General features: G+C 34.6%; 1 protein-coding gene across 1 annotated transcript; it reads left to right on the top strand.

Moving 5' to 3' along the window:
* Positions 1 to 18,368: 18,368 nt before the first annotated feature.
* Positions 18,369 to 20,536, top strand: LOC149232607 (flavonoid 3'-monooxygenase CYP75B137-like). The gene is made up of 2 exons (XM_089376523.1): positions 18,369 to 19,375; positions 19,700 to 20,536. Exons 1-2 carry the CDS (start codon positions 18,455 to 18,457, stop codon positions 20,327 to 20,329), a joined length of 1,551 nt encoding a protein of 516 aa, XP_089232649.1. The 5' UTR covers positions 18,369 to 18,454; the 3' UTR covers positions 20,330 to 20,536.
* The last annotated feature ends 3,400 nt before the right edge of the window (positions 20,537 to 23,936 follow it).

The following is a 23,936-nucleotide window of genomic DNA, read 5'->3' as shown; positions in this document are numbered from 1 at the left end:
CACGATTCAAGCATGGAACTCCTTACCCACTCCAAACAAATACCTGCTACCCACATCTTTGATCATATACATAAATGGTGAAAATGTTGTAGCCTATGAAAAAACTCAGTTTGAAGACAAAGTCCTCTTGGACTTGTTCTTGAGATCCCTCATATCGGAAATCTCTAGAAACATGGAAAATTTATCCCTGCAGATCGAGGAAGAAGACATTAGTAAAGCTCAAAAGTTGGATCTTATCTACACCCAGTCTGGGTACATCTATCCTGTGCTTCCAAGCATCCTACACCTGCAAACTTATAAAGAAATCCCAAGTGCATCCAATGTTTTTGATGGATTGATTTGGTGCATAACCCAAAATTAACTCAGCAACAACTTCTAATACCCTGTATATTCGTTCAATGGCCAAGCATTTGATGCTATGAAAAATGCACCACCATTACAACATATAGGATACTACCCTAGTCAATCCACAACTATGAAGAATATAATCAACATGGTTAACCAATATCAACCCCCTCAGGGAGGCTCATATCATCCCCCACAGGGAAACCAATACTCCTTTAGGAATACAAACATAATGTCCTCTTCCCAGAATCCATACATTAATCAGGGACAAGGAAACCAGTATTCTCCTTTCCCCACACAATAGTAGAATAACCCACCAACACAAAATAATGTAAGGGTGAATCTAGTGCAACCTTCTATTGCTTCATAGCAATAATTGGAGGAGCAGCTAAATCCAGTTAACCCCCCGAATGTTGCTAAGAAAAAACATAAAAATAATCCAAAGAGAGAACCTAAACAGGGGGGAATTAACCAACAGTAACCCCCAATAGCACTGATAAGGGGAAATCCTAGCAGAATCAAAACTAGGGATTGAGTAACAATTACCCACAAAAACAAGAAAGAACACAAGTCTACAGACTAATCATTCATGTGCTAACTGTGTGGAATACATTCATTATACTCACCACTATCCTCAACTTCCTAACTTAAAAAGGATACTGTATAGTAGGTGGCAAGGAGGTCAACAAACTACAGTAATGCAAGACCCCTTCCCCCATCAAGGAGTGCTTAAAACTTAGCAACAAGCACCCCACTCTCATTCATCTAGAGGGAACCCCCATAAAAATTCTAATCATGAAATTTTCATGATAGGAGAAGATATCCTCCTGCAAACATGAAATCAAAGTTATATAGCTTCCCCAGATCCTAATCCATCGACCTTGACCATGGAAATACCTACAGGGTCATTGACCATTCCTCAACCTTTTGTAGAATCTATGCCAAAAATGGTCAAAGGACCTTTATGACACACAAGACATAACTTAAAAGCTACTCATAGCTACTGCAGAGTCGATGAATTAGAAAAATAACTGTCAGCTATTTCAGCACTAGAGGTCCTGCAAACATGCCCATCCTAACATAAATCCTCACTTTCTGCTCTAGGCATGACCGACCCATTCGATTCTTGCCTATGGTCTTTGACTTGGATAAATCTACTCCATGGCTACCATCAACTGTTGCTTTCCAAATTCCAATCTCAGTCCAAAACATTAACATTCATTGTTGCATTATCAATGAAGGGGCATCCACATGTATCATGTCCAAATCTGTTTGGCAGAAACTGGGATCCCTCAAACTCAAGCCTTCTGACATCATTCTTAAAGCGTATGACAAGCGCCCTTTTGCTCTGTTTCCTATACCCTAGCATACCACTGAAGTTGGATTGAAAAACTGCGTTAATAGACATTGAAGTACTGGATGCCCAATTGGATTACAATATCCTACTAGGTCGAAGCTACATGTATGAGATGCTAGCAGTTGCCTCATCGTTGTTTAGAATAATGATGTTCCCCCACAACAAAAAAATTCATTACTATCGATCAACTCACATACTATGAGAAGACAACCTTACCCACACCTGATGATGTGTTACCCTTAGTCTCATCTTCTCACGACTTGATCACTACTAAGATTGAGTTCAACTCGAGCTAGTTTAAACCATCAACACTCCTAGGGACATTCCGAGGAGACCCAAACAAGAAATTTCCCCAAATGGCAGAGTGCCGATGTGCATGATGACCTCATCAAACACCCCCCAAACTCAAGAACCAGTTCCAGATACTAACAACGACGTTGTTACCAATCCGACCTTCTTACTTAATTTCATCACTTATTCACCCTTCTTATATCCCCCACCTGGTTTTGTCTCACACCAAGTAATTGCAACACTCACATTTCCCCATATGTCTCTTATGATACTAGCTTGGGATTTGGCTCCATAAGCCACATCTGCAAGCACATGTGTCATTGCAACAGGCGTCAGTCCTATTCGTCCTCAAGTTCAAGCGACACCCCAAACAACACCTACTCAAGTAGCGCCCACACCATAACCAGTGCCTGCATTGAAACCAGTTGGTGCAAAAACAAGGGATAAGAGAAAAGGTAAAAAGGAGAAAGCATCAAACACTCCCTCCTCTAGGGTCCCTCAACCCTGTGCATTGTGTGAAATAATAGGGAACCCCACCAACAGGTGCCCTGAGTTAAAAGAGCTCAAAGCTCTTCTACATGCCCCAAAAGCGCCAATGAACTGTTATCCCCGTATTGGAGAAAAGAGCACACCAACACGTCTTAAGGCATTGTGCACCAACCACACATGTGCCATCTGCACATAGTACAGGCATTATACTCACCATTGCCCTAAAATCCCTTGATATCAGGATGTGTTAGGTGCACTGACCTAATCTATTACCCCATTACTCGCCACAGTGGATGGATTCACAAACATTTTTTTACTTCGTAAAGGAAGAAGCTTCTTTCTCCTATACCTCATCTCGTCCATCAACCTCTCGCCATGATCGGAGGCAACCTGAACCTGTGACCACCATACCATATCCCACTTGTGCATTGTGTGACTTACAAGATAATTTAATTAAGAAATGCCCCGAATTAATGGCATTTAACCGATTATATTTGGTACCCCACATCGCTCAAAGCACAAGACCGAGGCACAGGCGTCACACTTGTCAAATTTTTGAAGGGAATCATCATGTGTGACATTGTCCCCATTTTTTTCGATTCCATTCTTTGTTAGGATTCATGCAATGATTTATCGTTGAGAATTATGATTTAGTCAGATAAGATACCGAACCAACGAATCATTCACCACCATCAGGGAATGAAGAATATAGGTCCATTCCATATGTGTTTGAGGATAAACAAAAGGCAACAACAAGGCAAGCCCCCCAACATTTCATCTCCTCTCATCACCATCAATCTAGATCGGATAGAAAATTATCTAAAGGCACCTGGCAAAGAAGATCACCCATCACATGCGCCCTATGTGATAAACCTAACCATTTGGTGAATGAATGTTGCGAACTGGGTAACTTCAATGACATCTTTCGCTTAGTGGTAGAAATTCCACAAAGGAATCTCTCCAACCATGATAAAATCACAAATTGTTATTTTCGCATATGCTCTCAATTCCACCATACAAGGAATTGTCAGTACCTTCCGTGTTTTCATGCAGGAAGAGCAACACAATGGCCAACCCACAAAAAGACACCATGTCATGCTAATAATAAGGCCCAGAGATGAATACCACCATAGGATATTCCATCTTGTGACGTCAACGAGGCATCAACATCCCATACTGTGAGCAGTACTGCCACCCATACTATCTACTCGGTTAGTCTAGACAGGTATGAGAAATCTGTACTAATACCTCTCATAGCACTGAGGCATGCCCTATGTTACACACATTTTTACAACTAAGGATTCAGTTGTCAACATCCTATCGGGGAAGCTATTCTTGCCCCTTGTACACTAACAAGAATGCAAGAACTTCCTCCCTCATAGCAGCAACCCACCATAACCAAAATTATAGCACCAACCAATGCTCATGACACACAACATCATATATGAGTCATTTCCTCATCTGCAGGAACCATGATTTTTGTCATCTGCTCATCATTTTTTCGTGTCGAGACTGCAAAATCCACCTCAACAAGAATGCTACAATTCCCAAGGCTACCAACTTAAATTATCAACCCAGGGTTTGTACAAACTTAAGAGGTGTTGGTACTATATGTGCAACATGTAATGTGTCCTTGTTTCATTGATTTGATGCAATGAAGTAAATACCATGAAATCCAATCCTAAATTAATTGTAGAAATGGAAATGTTACTCTATTTGCAGAAAGAAAACCTAATTACTTTTGTAGAGAGGAAATCCTAGTTACTTTTTCAAAAATTAAAGGCTATTCTACTTTTCATGAATGTAGATGTTAATCCTATTTTCATAAATGCAAATATTAGCCTATTTGCAGAGTGTAAATGGTACATCAAAAGGAAGCCTAGTATGTGCAATAAAAATAACAATGTTTGAAATGGAAACCATAACTTAAGATGTATGAAACAACGTTAAATCATTCTTAAATAAATGCATTCAAGATAATTTTTTTCAACAAAGTTCATAAGGTGTTTCATAAAGTAATCATGAAAATCATCATTATGCTCTTCAAGTCATCAATCTGTCCACTCACCATAACTGTAGAGGTGAATTGAAATGGAGAATAGGTAAGGCTTGAGATGTTTTTGGTCTCACTAAATAATGGTTTTGGAGCCTAGGGGTCATTATTCAAGACTAAGGGACAAAACCAAGCTTTTGAAGCAGATTTGGTCAAGTTTACACATGCTACAGGGGTGCTACAGGAGGTGCTACAGGAGGCCCTGTTTTGCTACAGGAGTGAGATAACTTGCCAAATGCCTAAGTAAATAAAATTAAAGTGATATTGGATTTTTTTTTTATTAATTAGGATGTCCTAGGACTTTGTTCTAGGTGGAGTCACCCCAAAATACCCCTGTTAACAAGTGCTAAAAATTAGCAGAAAATTACTACTCTAAAAATCGGAAATTCAAGAACTAGTGAGCTAGTTAACCTACCAAATTCCTAACCTAATCAAGTGAAAATTCTATGGGGTAAATTTTGTTATTAAATTTAATGTTTTTATGGCCCAATACAAGTGGAATCAAATCAAATGATGGTCATTAACATGTTCTAAAAAAAACAGAAAATTACTATTGTTTTGCTACAAGGGACTTCCAGAAATTCTAGATTTGTGAACTAGTAAACAAATCCAAGTAGTTTAATGATGAATATGACTTTTAAAATATTTTTTAAGGATGAATCATGCTTCTGAATCTGTAAATAACATGCAAAAAAACTCACTTCAGTCATTTAACCAATATGAGCTACAACAAAAGTAGCATGAATAGTAAATGCAAAAATAATAGATGTAAGTGAAAAGGACATTCAAAGGAAATAAATAAATTGTACAAGAGGGATTTGAGGCTTCTGGGATGGCCAAGCCCAAGGAAACTCAGAGTCATATGGAGGAAACCAAGCTTTGTAAGATAAAAATGGCACCAAACTTCATTATTTGAATCAATCCAAGTACATACGTGCTAGAAATGAAAGTGGAGCTACTAAATAACAAATTATCTCCACAAGAACACAAAAAAATACATGCCTCTAGAGGCAAATTCCAATTGGTACTTATACAAGGTGATGACGAAGCATTCTCCTTGAAAGGAGGCAGTGATCCCCTCCAAAATCCCTCAAAAAGTGGATTTGTTTCCTAACACTAGAAATTTTCATTAAATGATAGGGAACACATTCCTAGATTTTCTTAATCATTGGAGCTCCAGAATTTGTCAATAATTTCATGATATTCAGTTCATTTATTATCCAATCGTGTTCCACCCTATAGTAGGGATCAAGTCCCTATATTATCTCATTCAAAATTTACTTCATATTCTCTCAATATTCTGCAAAAATAAATAATATTAGGCACATAGTATGCAATTATCTCTAAACCTTCCTAAGAACATATTATAGCTAAAAGATAATTATTAAGTGTAGAAGGATAGGTTTAATATCCTTCATGTGCCTAATAAAGGTTATATAGGCCTTAATTTTTGTCTAATTTGGTGGCCCATTAGAGAGAGGGAGTGATAAGGGAGAGATTAATAGAGAGTGAGGCAGAGATGGGAGAAGGAGGGAAGAGAGAGAAAGGGAGAGGAGATAAGGAGGGAAGAGAGATATAGGGAGAGGAGAGAGAGAAGGAGACACAAAGATGTAGAGTGGGAGAGAGTGAAGAAGAGAGGGAGGGTGATTAGCAAGGAAAATTTTAACAATGGAAGTTTATCTTAAAGTTTAGAAACCTTGGCAAATCTTACTAGTCTTTAATAGAAAAATTGTAATTTTTTTGATGATGTTCTTGTAAAAATATCTAGATTTATGATTACATTATACTATTTTATATAATATCTTGGAAATTTTTAAGGTAAAATAATTTATATTATAAAACTTGGGTAAATTATTTTCATCATAAAAAAAAAAAAAAAAAAAAAAAAAAAAAAAAAACTAAAACAAAAAACAAAAAACAAAACAAAAAACAAAAAACAAAAACAAAACAAAAAAACAGAAAAAACAAAATTGGTGAATCCTTTTTTGGAAAAAGTATACAAAATTAGCCCACTCGTGAATATTATCCCCTAAAATTTTCCTTGGGGAGATAGTGACTAAGTTGGAGGGAAGAGAGAGAGAGACAAAAATTGGGGGAGAGACAAAGGGAGGTGGGAGAGAAAGGGGGAGAGAGGAAGGAAGAGCGAGAGGACTAGAGAGATCGGGGAAGATGGAGGGAGAAGAAGATAGAGTTGGAGGGAGGAGAGAGGGAGGGAAGAATAAAAACATAGAGAGAGGAATGTGGAGAGAGAGAGAGTGAGTGACAAGGGAGATGTGGAAAGAGAGTGAAGGAGAGAGGAATGTGGAGAGAGAGAGAGAGAGTGACAAGGGAGATGTGGAAAGAGAGTGAAGGAGAGAGAGAAGGAGAGAAGGTGAAGAGAGAAATAAGGGGAAGAGAGAGAGGGAGAAGAAGAGGGAAGGAAATATAGATAGATAGATATGGGGATAGAGTTTGTATGTTTGGAGAGTGGGATAGAGATACAAATAAGGAGAAATAGAGAGAGATATAGATATAGATGGAGGGGGGGAGAGAAAAGAAGAGAGAGATAGAGAAAGGGAGGGAGGGAGAGAGAGATAGATGTGGAGAGAAAGAGACTATGTGTTTTGTGGGGTGAGATAGAGAGAGAAACGAGAGATGGAGGGAGATATAAATATAGATGGTGGAGAGAGAGAGAGAGAGAAAGAGAGAGATGGAAGTGGGAGAGAGACGGAAGAGGAAAGTGACACACATAGACATATACAAATATCATATAGCATTATATAATATTGAACAATATTAACCATAGAGGAAGAGGAAGTAAGGCTTTTACAAAAGGTAAAAGAAGTCTGATTTATAAAGCCATGAATATTTGGTTTTTCACTGAAAAATATGTATTGATTTTTTGTAGATGTTTCTTCCTAATCCTACTTGATTGATTGCACTAAATGTATTAATTTTAGTGAAGTTATTGATTTCTAATCTTATTTGCGTTCTTCCATGAGATACATTGATTTCAGTGTAAATGTTGATTTCTAATCCTATTTGATTGCTTGCACTAGAAGCACTAATTTTAGTGTAGATGTTGATTTATAATCTTATTTGAGTGCTTGCACTAGATTCATTGATTTTAGTGTAGATGTTGCTTTTTAATCCTATTTGAGTGCTTGCACTAGATGCATTGATTTAAGTGCAAATGTTGATTTCTAATTAGATGTAACTAGATGTATGATGTACATTAATTTCAAAAGTAATTAGATTAATAATGTGCATTGATTTCAATGCAAATGTTGATTTCTAATATGATGTAATTATATGTATGATGTACATTAATTTCAAAGTAATTAGATTAATAATGTGCATTGAGTTTAGTGTAAGCACAAAAAATTATTAATGACGCCATTGATTTCTATGTTACAGTAATTCAACCATAAATAAAATATTTGAATATTAATATTAAATCAAAGTTTTACTTACATGAAATGTTTTCTTCCTGAAACTATAAACTATTTGTAATTGACTACATTCTTATTATTCCCACTTTCCACCATTTGACATTGTTAGTCACTTTGCATTCAAATGAGGTACTAGAAAACAACTACCAATGAAACTTACATGGGGTTTAACACTCCATAAGTCAGAATGATTGATTTTGGAGAAAGCTACTATTAATATTAGAGAACAAGAGAGACAAGTTGTGACATTTACTACAATAGCTCAAGTTAAAGATTTGAATCTATAATTTCAACTTCCCTTTTCATATGACCAATATGAAAAAATGACAAAACTAATAGGTGTGACAATATCAACAATAAATTAAAATAGTTTGAGATTGATCACAACGAACAATATTTGTAATTGACTGCATTCTTATTATTCACATTTTCTATCATTCAACACCATTACATTGTCATTTTGCATTCAAAAATTTTGTTTCGTCATTTTTCATCATTCAAGTTATTATAACTCTATCGTCTCAATAAAATAAGGTGAATGAGCAAATTTACAAACAAAATGACTGGATTAATCCTAGGCATATTTAGCATATTTAAAATTATGAGAATAATTAGATGTTCAACAAATTTTGTGTGATCGTGCATGAATAAAACTAGCCTAGATCCATCTTAACCTCAGATCTAACAAGCATCGAGTGGGATCAAATCTCTTGAGGTGCAAACCTTTCCTCAAGTTTTGCACTGAAAAAATAGGTTTTCACCTTGAGAGATTTGATCCCTCTCAACACTTGATAGATTTGGAGTTAAGGTGGATCTATGCTACTGTCCATATTTAAACCTTTTTTATGCATGTACTTACCCCAAGAGAGAGGGAATGAATGTGCCCTTGAAAAGTGAGCAACTTTGACAAGTGAAACCATGAAGAATGCAAGTAGGAAATGTCCCCTTGAAATTTGTGTAATGGATCTAAGTTTCAAGTCACTTCACATTTGTGTATATGTGTGAATAAGGATAAGTGGGTCCTTATAATTAAGAGCATCACTTAATGGCATGGGATGCATGTGATAAGGTGCAAATATTGATGTGGAATGATAAAAGCATAGTGTTCATGGATAATAGCACCTAGTCAAACATGAATACCAAATAGTTCTTCAAAAATTAGTGACATGATAAAATTATCCTATGTGAATAGGGATATTTTAAGAATACAATGAATTGGATTTCTATGTGTTAGTTGAACACAAGTGTTAAAGGGGGATGTACTAGCTTAAATTTTGTATCTCTTGGACATAAAGATACATTCTCTAGTTAGTAATTAGGAATAAAAGTTAGAGAATTTATCCTTAATGAAAAATTATAATGCTTAACCATTAATAAGCTAGTATATTAGAATTTGTCAGGCCAGGGTAATTCCAGAATACATGAGCGGAAGAAAATTGTGATGTATTATTCATAAGCTAACTAACATTTATATACAAAAAATATGACGGATCAGTTCATCTTCTTGATGACTGTCCAGTTCACCCATCCGTTGAGGATTAGGTGTCAACGTTCCCCCCCTTAATCTAAAGGGATGTTGGTGAGTCCAAGCATCATTCTGAATCTTTCAAGCTTTTCTCTTCCAAGCGCTTTGGTGAAGATGTCTGCAATTTGCTCGTTTGTGGAACAATGACGGAGATGGATTGTTTTGGCCTCAACATGATGTCGGATCAGATGATATTTAGTATTGATGTGCTTAGTACGATCATGGAACTTTGGGTTCTTGGCCAACTTTATTGCAGAGGTGTTATCAATCATGAGTGGAGTTGATTGTATTTATTTTACCTGCAAATCTTCAAGAATTTTCCTGAGCCACACAATTTCTCTCGTTGCTTCAGCTGCTGCCACATATTCTGCTTCTGTTGTGGAATCTGCTGGTACTGATTGTTTGCGTGATCTCCAGGAGACAGCTCCTGATCCAAGACTCATAGCATATCCTGAAGTAGATACCCCAGTTTCTTTGTCTCCATCGAAGTCTGAATCAGAGTATCCAATCAAGTTGAAGTCGTCCACCTGTGTATACTTGATTCCAAGGTCTTGAGTTCCCTTCAAGTACCTTAGAACTCTTTTTGCAACAGACCAATGTCCCTCACAAGGCTTTTGCATAAACCTGGAGAGGATTCCAACAGCAAATGAAATGTCTGGTCTGGTAGTAGTGAGGTAGATGAGACTTCCTACAATCTATCTATACTTTGTTGCATCCTCAAATTCCTTTCCTTCAGTAGATGTGAGCTTCAAGTTTTGTTCCATTGGAGTAGAAAGAGGATTGCACTCTGTCATGCCAAATCTATTTAACAAATCTCCAATGTATTTCTTTTGAGAAATAAATATGGACTTTGGATGTTGGGTTACTTCAATGCCAAGATAGTAATGAACATAGCCCAAATCAGTCATTTCAAAAAATTTTCCTAATTCTTTCTTTATGGATGCAATATAGCTTTCATTGTTCCCTGTCATTAAAAGATCATCTACATATACCACAAGATATACAACTATTTTGCCAACTTTCTTGACAAATAAAGTTGCATCATCAAGATCAAAATGATTGAAGTTGAGTTTCAGAAGATGCTCAGTTAGTTTTTAATACCAGGCTCGTGGTGCTTGTTTGAGGCCATGCAAGGACTTCACAAGTTTGCATACTTTATGTTCATATCCTTTCACAGCAAATCCTTCAGGCTGGGACATAAAAACATTCTATTTTAGATCTCCATTCAAGAATGCAATTTTTACGTCCATTTGATGGACTTTCCAACCGTTCTGAGCAGCTAGTGCAAAGAGTGTCCGGATGGTGGCCCATTTTGCTGTGGGGGAAAAAGTTTCCTCATAATCGACCCCTTCCTTCTGTGCAAAACCTTTTGCCACAAGCATAGCTTTGTGCTTGTCAAGTGAGCCATCAGCTTTGTACTTGTTCTTGTAGACCCACTTGCAGCCAATTGGTTTGGTTCCAAATGGAGGATCAACCAGCTTCCAAGTGCCATTCTTTATGAGGGCATCATACTCCTTCTACATCGCTTCTTTCCATTCATCGTGAGAAGTAGCTTCTTTGAAGGAAGTTGGTTCAAAATTTGTAGACAAGTTCAATTCACAATCATAAGTAACATCCATATCAACGGGTGAATTAGAGTTATCTACATCACCTCCATCTTGTCGGTTTGTATTTCTGGTTCCTGTTTTTACAATTTCATCAGGATGAACACTTTCAAGTGTCTTTGTCAGCCACTTTGGGGGACCTTTCTGAGATGGTCCAGGCTGCTCTGTTGATTGAGTTGGGTCTGAATCAAGATTGAGTCTCCCAATTATATTAATTACATCACTTAAAGCATCATCCGTTGTTGGAGTGTCATGCTGGGGAGATTGTTCTTCAGAAGAAGAAGATTCCACATGTTGTTCTAGTATAGGAATCCCCCCTTCAAGATGTGGAATCTGATTATCAAACTCTTGAAATGATTTCGGTTTTGTGAATCTATCCAAGCGATCAAGTTGCCGCTAAACAACACTATCAGATTTGGATGATTCAAGAAAAATGACATCTCTAGATATAACAAACTTTTTATTTACTTCATCATAGAGACGGTATGCTTTAGATGTGTTTGAATACCCCAGGAAGATACACTTACGACTTCTAGCACCAAGTTTGTTTCTATGTACCTTTGGTATTAAAGCATAACAGGTGGAACCAAAGATCCTGAGATGTTTTACCGAAGGAACATGTCCATACCACAATTCATAAGGAGTTTTGTTTCTTATAGCACTAGATGGACATCTATTCTTTATATATGCAGCACATAGAACAGCATCAGCCCAAAACATTGTCTTTACATTTTTGAAGAAAAGCATGGATCGTACCATATTCAAAATTGTTCTGTTCATTCTTTCAGCTACACCATTCTGTTGAGGATTATAAGGCACAGTTGTTTGATGTTTGATCCCATGTTGGCGAAGATAGTTTTCAAATTCATTTGATGTATATTCTTTTCCATTATCAGTGCAAATAGACCCAATATGAGATTGTGCATCATTTTCAATCCACTTATGAAAATTCTTGAATGTTTGAAAAGCATCAGATTTGTTCTTCAATAAATAAACCCAACACATTCTGGTGTAATCATCAATAAATGTCATGATATATTTATTTCCATTTGCAGAAGGAACAGGCATTGGACCACATAAATCTGAATGAATGAGTTCAAGCTTCCTATGTGCTCTTGAATGTGAATCATGAAAAGACTGTTTGCTATGCTTTCCTAGAATGCAAGCATCACATTGCTTATGTTTTCTAGGAATTGTAGGCAAACCAACAACACCATTTTTCTTCAACAAGCGGAGACTATCATAGTTTAAATGTCCAAATCTAGCATGCCATAATAAACTTGATGGAAGTGTACCTTCTTCATGATGAGAAATATATGAAAAATGTTGTGCATAAGCAGAAGTTCCTTGCAGTTTAAGAAGTCTTTCTTATTCTATACCCCTCATGACAAGTGAGTGGTCAGATGCCTTTCTTACCTCAAGCTTTCCATCAAACATATGAATGGAGTGACCTTGCTGGCGGATGTGGACCAGGGACAACAAGTTTCTCTTGAGCTGTGGGAGATATAGAACATGATCCAGAAGAAAGTCTGGAAGACCAGGAAGTTTAAGCCTGATTGTGCCAAGCCCTGATGGCTTGACTTTTGACTAATCTGCAAAGTATACTGCTCCATCAACATTGTCAGTGAAATCTTCAAAAAAATATTTCCTATGAGTCATATGACATTGCTCGTGAATCAAGCAACCAGTCATTTTTCGAAGAAGCAAGTGAAGCATTAAACAAGTCTTCATTTACTCCAATGTTACATTGTGCCTCAATATAGTGAGCAGATTCAGGTGCTTTACCTTTGTCTGTGTCATCAGTTTTACCTTTCTGCTGATTTCTTCTCTGCTCAATATTGTCCCATGGTAGCTTGCATGTAGAAGCATCATGTGATCCATTTCGTTTGCAACGAATGCAATGCAGATCTGCCTTTTCTGCTTGAGAATGTCTGCCCCCCTGCCTCTGAAGTATCTTCCTCTTCCTCTTCGTCCACCTCTTCCTCTTGTAGAATCTTGAGCAGGATGCTTTTCTTTATGAGCAAGGCAAACAGTCTCTTCAAAAGATTCAGGGACTGTCTTCTTTCCAAAGGCTTTCTCTCTTTCAGCAAACTTTTTCACAAGAGACTCAAAGGTTATGTCTTTAAGATTTCCATTTGCTTGTAAAGACTCAAGATAATTGGAGTAGGTAGGATAGAGTGCTTTGAGAAAGGCAATAAGAGAGATATCCAGCTCAACCTTAGTGGATTTAATATCATGCATTATAGACTTTATTTCAGATGCAAGAGCAAGGGGATCATTATTTTTCAGTTCAAGAGTGAAGAGTTTAATCATGAGCTGAACAACTTCAAGTGCAGAATGTGAATCATAGAGTTCTTTCAGCTTTTGTAAATCTTCAAAGGCAGTGGAATAGGATGAAATATGACGACTTACTTCTTCATTTACAAATGTTGCGATCAATGCATAGGCTTTGCTGTTCTTGTTTTCCCAAATGACAAGTTCTTTATCTGATGTAGGCTACACAGGGTCTTTGTCTTCTTCTCCGACACACACTCCTTTCCACAACTCATTGTAGATGAGGGTGTGTTTTACCATCCGAGACCATTCAGAATAGTTCTCCTTGCCAGTGAGAACTATTCCGACCATAGAGATGATTGAATGCATTCTGTAAACAATACTTCTGCTTGATAAAAAAAAACTTCCTTACAGCCTTATGCACTATATTTTCTACAAATCCCTCTAATGTGTGACAGAAGGCATCAGAATTTCATTGAAATATTATATCACTTTATGCTTCAATACAACATTACCAAAAATAAAAAACTGTGCAATATCTCTATATCACCTCCATAAATGCTTTGATATATAAAATGCTCTGACTGATATGACTTTGAATGCTTTTGAAAACTGCTTATATAAACGCCTTGAATGATATATATAAGCTGCTCAATACAATTTGAACTACTAAACACGGTTTTGCTACCATACGCAGCAATGTTCACTCTACCATTCAAGTATCAATCATTGATAATAAAACAAATAGCTGCATTTTCCAGTTCAAAACCTTATCAAGAAACACAAGCAACAACACAAAATCGCGTTTCCATTGGAGACTCTGCCTTCTGAAGGGGCCAGTATAACTTACTGCCCTTCACGGTCATTTACTTCTTTGGAGTTATTTCGCACTACAAAATCGAGATTATCAAAGCTTGAAACTTTAAGATTTGAGGGAAGAAGAGAAATATCATAAATCCATTCTAAAAGGCATTACAGTTACAGCATCTCTGAACGGATCGACGTTTCTAAAAGTTAGTAAAAGTTGGCGCTTTCATCAGTTAACGAGCCCGATATACAGAAGTTTTCACATCAGTTGTCGTCCTGTTTACCGCCCTATCGTCCCGCAAAGAAAAAAATGGAAGTTTAAAATGCCAACGAGAGAGCGTTCGGTGGTCCCATCAACAAACAGGCCCGATCTATGGGATTTTTTTCGACAGTTGTAGGTTATGCCACCACCATCACCGCCCGGTTTTTGTTCACCGCCTTTAATTATAACAAGGAAAACGTCGACAACAGCGAGGGGCCACGGTCTACCGCCTTTCAATTTCGGCCTTGGTTACAGTGTTGGTCCAATGGACCGTGCTGGGTAGCTACAAGAGCTAGCAAATTGGGGACAGTGACTATCGGCATTATATGTCAACATTGTACAGCCAAGAGAAGGACCGGCGGCTCTTTTGGTTTATTTTCTCAAGGAAGATGAGAAGATAAATTCAAGGGCAAGCCCACAGGGCGCAGACACTTCTCATCAGTTGAGGAAATACGTGCAGGGACTTCTGCCAAACCTCGTGGCTTCAGGCAGGAAGAAGAGCCGAGTGAAGATGGAGGTGAATTAGAGATTCGTAAGGAAAATGAAACGATTACCTTTCAGCAGCGCATTACCACAATGGCTCATGATCTGAGAACAACGCACATTCAGCAACGAATAATTATGGATAGTGCGCAGTCTTCAGGACAGAAGCGCTCAGTCTCAGGACAGTGCGCAGTCTCAGGACAGAGAGACGTTTATGCAGACAAAGGCGTTATAGCCAGGCAGAGGTAGAGCAGGTGTGGCAGATGCAGGTCAGAGTGCTGGCAGTCAATGCGCAGAGAGACAGAGGACAACAACAGAAATGAAGGAGTTATGGCTATTTTAAGAACCTGGGACCTGTGCTCTGATACCATGTCAGGCCAGGGTAACTCCAGAATAAATGAGCGGAAGAAAATTGTGATGTATTATTCATAAGCTAACTAACATTTATATACAAAAAATATGACGGATCAGTTCATCTTCTTGATGACTGTCCAGTTCACCCATCCGTTGAGGATTAGGTGTCAACATCATTTCTTAAGGTTTCAGTGTTTAAAATTGTAATTAAAATATCTCAAACTAGTTAGGCGTCTTCACACTGAAAAAGTGAAAATATAAGAATGAGATATTATTTTAAAGTAAGACTTGGGAAATTGTAAGAAAATTATGCCATGAGCCTCTTAGAAGGTGGAATAAAATGAATGTGGGTGTTAATGTATATGTTGCCTAGGAAAAAGATAAAAATGTGATGGGATACGCAAATTACATATGCAAAGTGATGAAATGTGATGGTGAAGTGGATTTCACCTAGTTATAAGATAATAATAACATGTGACAACTATGAATGGGAAAACTAGATAAACACACTACCATAACTAGGTAGATACACTACCATGTTACAAAACGTGTAAAACAATTTGAAAGTGACTAGAACTTGATCATGTTACCGTTATAAATAACGTCCACCAACATCTCAACTTTTAAAAGGCTATAATCATTCCATTCACATACACAAGACCATTTACCACTCACAAATCTTTTAAATTTTTTTATCGATACTATTATAACCTGTAAAAAAATAAACTTATTATTATTAAAATTCGCTTTATTCACTTATTAACTCCCAATTAAAATATAACAAAAGTGAAAAAAAATTATGAATATGGAAAAATAGAATCATGATAATAAATTAACTTTGTTTAGTTGAGTGATTCTTTTCATTTCATAATATTTACATTCATGAATATATTTTATTAAAAATAGATAAAATTAAAGAAATAATAATTTACTTCTTTAATAAAATAAATTATTAAAATAATCTTATATTTTTTTGAAAACCTTCTTTAATAAAAATAAATGACTAAAGTAATTTTATATTTTTTTGAAATTTCTTTATTTCTTTTTTAAAGAATAATCACATTATTGTATTGAAGAAATTAAATAGATAATAAATATCCATAAACATTAAAATATTATCTCATAATAAAACATTATCTCATAATAAGATGTATTATAAGATTAAAAAAGCCATAATATTTAATTTTATTTCAAATTATAGCGATTAATAAGATGAGCCATCTTGATAACTTTGCTATATATTGAATTTTCCTTAAACTTTTCAGGTGTAAAATTTTTTTATGAACTTTTATTATTTAAATGTTTTGTATAGTTATTTTTTTTAGATTTTTAATACTTCACTTATGAAATTTTTTTATGAGAATACATTATTTAAATGTTTTGTATGGTTATTTATTTATTTTAGATTTTTCATAATTTTTGTTTCAAAAAAAATAAACAAAAATTCAATTTAATTTTGATGAGGAAAGCTATACATCATTCTGGACGGTAAAATGAGCTTCTAAACTTAATAATTATTTTACTTTTGCCAATAAAAACGGAACCGGAACCGTCTCGTTCACGGGTTTGGATGCTTCGGTTTTCGCATTCATCCGTCTTGTTAACGGGTTTGGATGCTTCGATTTTCACATTCATTTCGTTATGGGAATAAATAAAAAAATTGCTTGTGATGTTACGGAACTTTTGATAAAGTATCAATTAATATTATTATCAATTATAATATTATTTGAATTTTTCTATAAAATTCACAAAATTATTAATGAAATTTAAAGTTTGTGATTTTGTGGATTTTGTAATAGATATTGAAGATTTATAGCAGAGTATACAAAATCAATTTAAAATTTAAAATCAATGATGTTGTGAGTCTCTAATAAAGATTTAAATACAATTAATAAAATTTGTAATTGAATATATATCACATAGTGTTAATATTGTTAAATACAATTAATAAAATTTGTAATTGAATATTTATCACAGAGTGTTGATAATGTTGCGAGTCTTGTGATAGAGTTCTGAATATTATTATTAGTATAAAAATAATTGAGGCTTTATCATAAAGTTTATAAACAATTTTTGTTTAAAAACCCAAAAAATAAGAAAGTGAATTATGTCTGGGAATGTGTGATAAGGCTTTCAAAAAAATTATTATTATTATAATATAAAATTTAAAATCAATGATGTTGTGAATCTGTGATAGAGTTTTAAATACTATTAATAGAATTTGCAATTGAATATTTGTCACTTTTAAAATCAATGATGTTGTGAATCTGTGATAGAGATTTAAATACTATTAATAGAATTTGTAATTGAATATTTGTCACTCAGTGTCAATAATGTTGTGAGTCTTGTGATAAAGGTTTAAATACTATTAATAAAATTTGTGTAATTGAATATTTGTCATCAAGTATCAATAACGCTGTGAGTCTTGTGATAGAGCTTTAAATACTATTAATAGAATTTATAATTAAATATTTGTGAATAAGTGCTGAGTCTTGTGATAAAGCTTTAAATATTATTATTAGTATAAAAATAATTGAGGCTTTATCATAAAATTTATAATCAATTTTTGTTTAGAAACCCAAAAGATAAGAAAGTGAATTATGTTTAGTAATTGAGATTTTATCATAAATTTTATTTAAAATTTTTATTTATAAAACTTAATGAAAGGAAAGCCATTCAATAAAGCAAAACAGAATATAAACGTTTTGAAAAATGTAATTTTTTTTTTTTAAATCTAGGATAATCGCAAGCGGCACAATAGGGTCACTTACTCTTCTAGCCAAGACACAACAAGGCATATATATACTCTGAGATTTGAACCTTCATCTCGTGAATTTCACCCAGCGAAACTTACCATTAAACCTCATATCACTGTATAAAAATGTGATTTCTTTTATTAATAAAATAATATTTAAATCGTAATAGTCATATGAAATCAAAGTAAAGACATTCATAAAGCCAAAATTAATTTATTAATAAGTTAATATTTAAACCTTAAAATTATCTCATCCGTGTCCGTTATGCCTCTTTTCAAGTTCTTGGCGTTTTCATTTCGTACTCTAAATACTGCATTCATCAATCGAGCACTTGCAATTATGGAGAAGTAAGTAATCGAATTAGAATCCACATCAAATATCGTGAACTTTCCAAAGAAGGAACAATAGTAGTAATTGAAAGCCATGGATCTACTCTTTGATTTTCTGCAATGCTCTGTTGCGAGGCTGAGCCAAGTGCTGACTGTGATCCTCCTGCTAATCGGCCTCATCTGCGTGGTGAAACGGATTCCGAGGAAACGGTTTCCCCCGGGTCCGTTTGGATGGCCTGTGATCGGCAGCCTTCCACTTCTGGGCAACCAGCCCCATCACTCGCTCTATCAGCTATCCAAGCAATACGGTCCGATCCTGTATTTGAAGCTCGGGACAACTGACACCGTGGTCGTCTCGTCGCCAAATGTAGCGGAGGCGTGCCTGAAGGTGAACGACCTCAACTTCTCGTACCGCCCCGGCACCTCAGTCACCAAATACTTTGGCTACGACTCTAAAGACCTCGTCTCGGCTCCCTACGGCCCCCGGTGGAGAATGATGCGCAAGGTCTGTAACATTCATCTCTTGGGCGGAAAGGTCCTTGACGATCTGCAGGCCGTGCGGGAAGCAGAGATCGGGATACTGGTGAAGTCGATTCTCGAACACGAGCGACAGGGAAAGGCCGTGCCCGTGAACCTTGGCGAGCTGCTCAACGCCTGCGCTGCCAACATTCTCGGGCAGATTATGTTGAGCAAGCGCATGTTCGATTCCCAGGGGTCGAAGGCGAGCGAGTTCAAGGAAATGGTGGTGGAGTGTTTTGATTTGGCCGGGAAGTTTATTATTGGCGATTTTGTGCCGTTTCTAGGTTGGATGGATCTGCAGGGCATACGGACCAAGATGAAGAATCTGCACAATAGGTTCGATGAGCTCTTAAGTAAGATGATAGAGGAAAGCCAAAGTGCCTCGTGTAATGGAGGAGGTAATAGAGATTTTCTGAGTACGCTTTGGCCTCTTAGAAATAATGCAGATGGCGAAGGAGGGAAGCTCACGAGTGATGATATTAAGGGCCTTTTACAGGTGAGTCTTCTTAAATTCATAATTGCATGAAAATTTGCCAATCTCAAACCCAACTTGTCTTCATGTTAACTAACCGAAATGTTTTCTTCGATTTTTTTTTTCGAAATGGTTCTGCTGCGCAGGGTATTGGAAAGTGTTTAGTTTAAATAGGGTGAATTTTAGGAAAAAAATTGGAAGCCAACCCTATCTTAGATCTCAAAATATTCTCAAATCAATATAGATTCTAAATTAATATTATTATCGCCATAGCAATGTTGCATTAAATTGACAATTTTGTTGGTGAGGTATTTATTTTATTACCTACGATTTATATATGTTGTTCAGACCATGTTCTTAGCAGGAACAGACACAACTTCAATCACGGTGGAATGGGCAGTGGCGGAGTTGATACGTCACCCAGAAATGATGAGGAGATGTCAGGAAGAATTAGATTCCGCGATGAAAGGGGAAGAGAGAAGGGTAAAGGAGTCAGACCTCCAAAACCTTCCCTACCTACAAGCCGTGGTAAAAGAGACATTAAGGCTGCATCCCCCGTTTCCTCTCCTTGTGCCTCGAATGGCGGCGTTGGCGTGTGAGATTGAGGGTTACTACATACCCAAGAATGCGCGACTAATAGTGAACGCGTGGGGTATGCAGCGCGACCTGGACGTGTGGGAGAGGCCGCTGGATTTCGATCCTGACAGGTTTATTGGCAGCAGTGTTGATGTTAGGGGTAGCGATTTCCAGGTGATACCGTTCGGTGCAGGTAGACGGATCTGTGCGGGGATGAGCATGGGGCTCCGCATTATTCAGCTCATGCTCGCCACCTTACTCCAGTCGTTTGAGTTGCGTCTTCCGGATGGCCAGTCGGCCGAGAAGCTTGATATGGCAGAAGCCTTTGGTCTGACAATGCACAAGGAAGTGCCACTGCTCGCGGTTCCTACAGCCCGTCTCCCTTTTCATCTCTATGATTAAGGAAGTCAGTTAGTAGGACAGATTTGTTTGGAGTTTTATGTGAGCACTTTGTTGGGTGGGATATGTACAAAGGGCATTCAAACTGGGCGAGCCTTAATTACTAGACAGAGTTACCAAAAATTCTTGTCAAAATATTTGATGTGAGATGGTTCGCTTTTGTTTTAAAGCAACTTTATGAGGTGTTTAAAGTTTGTGTTTTATTATAAATCGGATGATTACGATTTTTTTGATATTAATATTAGGGTTAATAATGTTTTTTTCTATGATATTAATAAAAATTTTGCCTATAAGCTTCACATAAATAAATTTTTTTTTTGAGTGTTATTAAATATAAAGAGGTTTATGGAGCAAATATAATTCACATAAATAAAACTTTTTTTTTAGTGTTATTAAATATAAAAAGGTTTATGGAGTAAATATAAAAAAAGGTTTTATTTATTTATCATACCTCTGATTTATTTATATTTTATTTATTTATCATATCTCCTGTATTTACCATGGTATTTGGCCTATAGGTTTCACCTAAATAAAACATATTTTTTGAATTTTCTTTAAATATAAAGTGATTTATGAAATAAATATATAAAAAAAATTATTTATTTATCATACCTATATTTGTATTTATTTACCATACATTTTCTTAGATTAGAAACGTTAACTTTAAACGATTATTACATTTACGTTTACCTATTAATAATTTAAATTATTATTATTACTTATAAACAAATTTATTTAAACGCATATAGTGTTATTATAAATATAAAACAACGGAATTGTTCATCCATTTTTCAATTAGTGATCATTATGTTTCATTCAAGCTTATCGTTATTGGTGAGGATGTATTCGCCATTTATATTAGATAATGTACATTCTTTCAAACTTCATTAATATTAACTTTATTAATATTAACCGGTTGACGGATATATTCCTTATAATTTATTATCAATCCACCGATTGCCGTCACATTGTGGCTCTGGTTATTGGTTCAGTGGTCCATGTCATATTTGAATTGATCCCATCAATACCTAATATTTGATTTAGTATAATTTTATTGTAATTAAATGCTTTTCATCACTTCGTGGTTCTGGTTATTAGACATTGGTCCATGATCATGTTTGAGTTGAGCACATCATTACCTAATCCTTTTTGTTTTATAGTTTCCGGGAACACTAAAGGTCCACCCGCTACACCATTGCTTTCACAAAGCCCCTGTTTGTGATATTTTTTCATATTATAGACATCCTTTTGAAGCTGGATTCACCACGAGAAAAAATATTGCTTGCTTTTACGGAACTAGTGTGATGATAGAATTTCACATTTTAGATCCTCAAAATCAATGGTTTGGACTCACTAGCATATACAATATTATTTTGATGATAGAATTTTGCACTTTCGATCTTCGCCATGGATCGGTGGGAGTCCGTAGCATATATAATATTTTTATTTCATTGAAATGAATTTTTGTAATAGGTTTATGATTATTGTTATAGGATATTTTTAATTTTAATTAATTTAAACTTATTTACTATTTAAATACCATAATATAAGAGATATCAATTTTTTAGAATATAATTTTTTTATTTTATTTTGTATTTTAATATATATATATATATATATATTGTATTTTAATATATATATATATATATATATATATATATTTTGTTTTTTAATACATATTTATCAACTCCATTTATAGATAGTTTTTAAAAGTTATTAAGTATTATATTTTTTCCTTTTTGATATATTTATAATGTTATTTGACAATTTCATATTAAGTATAAAAATTTATACATTTTTTTATATTAAATATATGAAAGGATCACAATTATCTTTCTATTTTGACTAACACGAAAAAAATGAACATTGCTAAGATTAGAACTAACTCTCATGATCTTCAGAGTGAAACTTGGCCGTGGTCTACTCCCAAGACTCCCTGGGATGATAGAATTTGTCAACTTTGCCATACTAATTACTAAGTCAAGCCAACTATAGTGATCTTGATAAACTTCTTTATTTTTTTTGAATAAAAAAACAAAATTCTAAAAAATTACAATTAAATTCTCTTTTCTAAGCTCTCATAAAAAACATTACTCTTAATAAGCGTAAATCATTATTATATATTTTATTTTTAAATATATATAAAAAATATACACATTCATACTACATTATAACAATTTATTTTAAAATATTTTATATATAATCCAGGCTAATTTTTAAATTTCAATTAAATTATTATAAAACATTTCTATTTGCATATTAATTTTTAAATTTCAATTAAAATATTAAAAAACATCTCTTTTTGCTTAATTGATCTTTAATAGACCAATAAGCGAACAAACGTGCAATTCAATAGACCAATAAACGAACAAATATGCACTTCAGTTCATTTAAACGGAAACGTGCCCAATCATATAATGTAAAGCGCTCACGGCAAGGCCACTTTTTTCGTCTACCCAAATTAATCATTAAAGCCCAATATTTGCTTTGAAATACGAAGGATATTTTTTTCCTTTCAATTAAATAAAAACATCTTTAATGCCTTACTTTTGTTTAATTAAATGAACACATGTTTATTGGCTTGGGTAATATATATTTTATAATGTTTATATTCATATTTTAAAAATATCAAGAATCAGATTTCAAGAGCATGGCTATAATTCATATTAACGGATTAAAATTATCTAATCCTTAACAAATTAAAAGTAATGGTTCTTTTCCGTTAAAATTTAAAAATAATTTAAAATTTTATATAACATAATTACTGTAAATTATTTAGCAATATAGCTTTCAAAACATAACTCACAATAAAAAACAATTTCAATTATTTGTAAATCGTTTACAATATAGCTTTCAAAACATAACTCATAATAAAAAATAATTTCAATTATTTCTAAATCGTTTACAATATAGCTTTCAAAACCTAACCCATAATAAAAATTAACTTCAATTATTTCCAAATCGAACTCAGGTTAAAAAAACAGAGCGGTATTTAGAAAAAAAAAAAGTTAAGATGTTAGTTTGTTAAAAAAGCGACTGTATTACTTATCTTGGGTTAAACATTTTTTTTAAATTTTCTCTTTTGGATTAGTTACTATTAAAATCACTTTCTTAAAATAAAAAATTATTAATTAGTGAACCAAAATTCTTTCGTAACACTAAATTTATCTCGATATTAAGTCTCGAATCTCTTTTTATCTCTCCATATCATGTTGTTTCTATATATATATACATATATCATGTTTTGTCTAAACGAAAAAAAACTCATCTCTTTTTATCTCTCCATATCATGTTGTTTCTATATATATATACACATATCATGTTTTGTCTAAACGAAAAAAAACTCTTTAAATGGTAAATAGTTAAAAGTATATAATTCAAATAAATGAATAAATAAATGACAATGAGAGTGATGGATATATTTGAACATATAATTCATAATTCTTCAAATTTTGATTGTTCTTACCTTAGATAATTAGGGTCTAGCCATCTTGGTATATTCACTGTTTTTATATATATTGAAGTGTTGATTGACAAAAATCAAGACCAAAATTGATTTTTATGTTCATAAGAATCGGAAACTAGGATGTTTTTTTCTCCCTAATACAAC

Source organism: Pinus tabuliformis, chromosome J (assembly GCF_031772625.1).
Source record: "Pinus tabuliformis cultivar Carrire ecotype Pingquan chromosome J, CPIR1, whole genome shotgun sequence".
Lineage (NCBI taxonomy): Eukaryota > Viridiplantae > Streptophyta > Pinopsida > Pinales > Pinaceae > Pinus > Pinus tabuliformis.
Note: the sequence above shows the minus strand (reverse complement) of the source record. Positions and strands in the feature narration are given on the sequence as shown.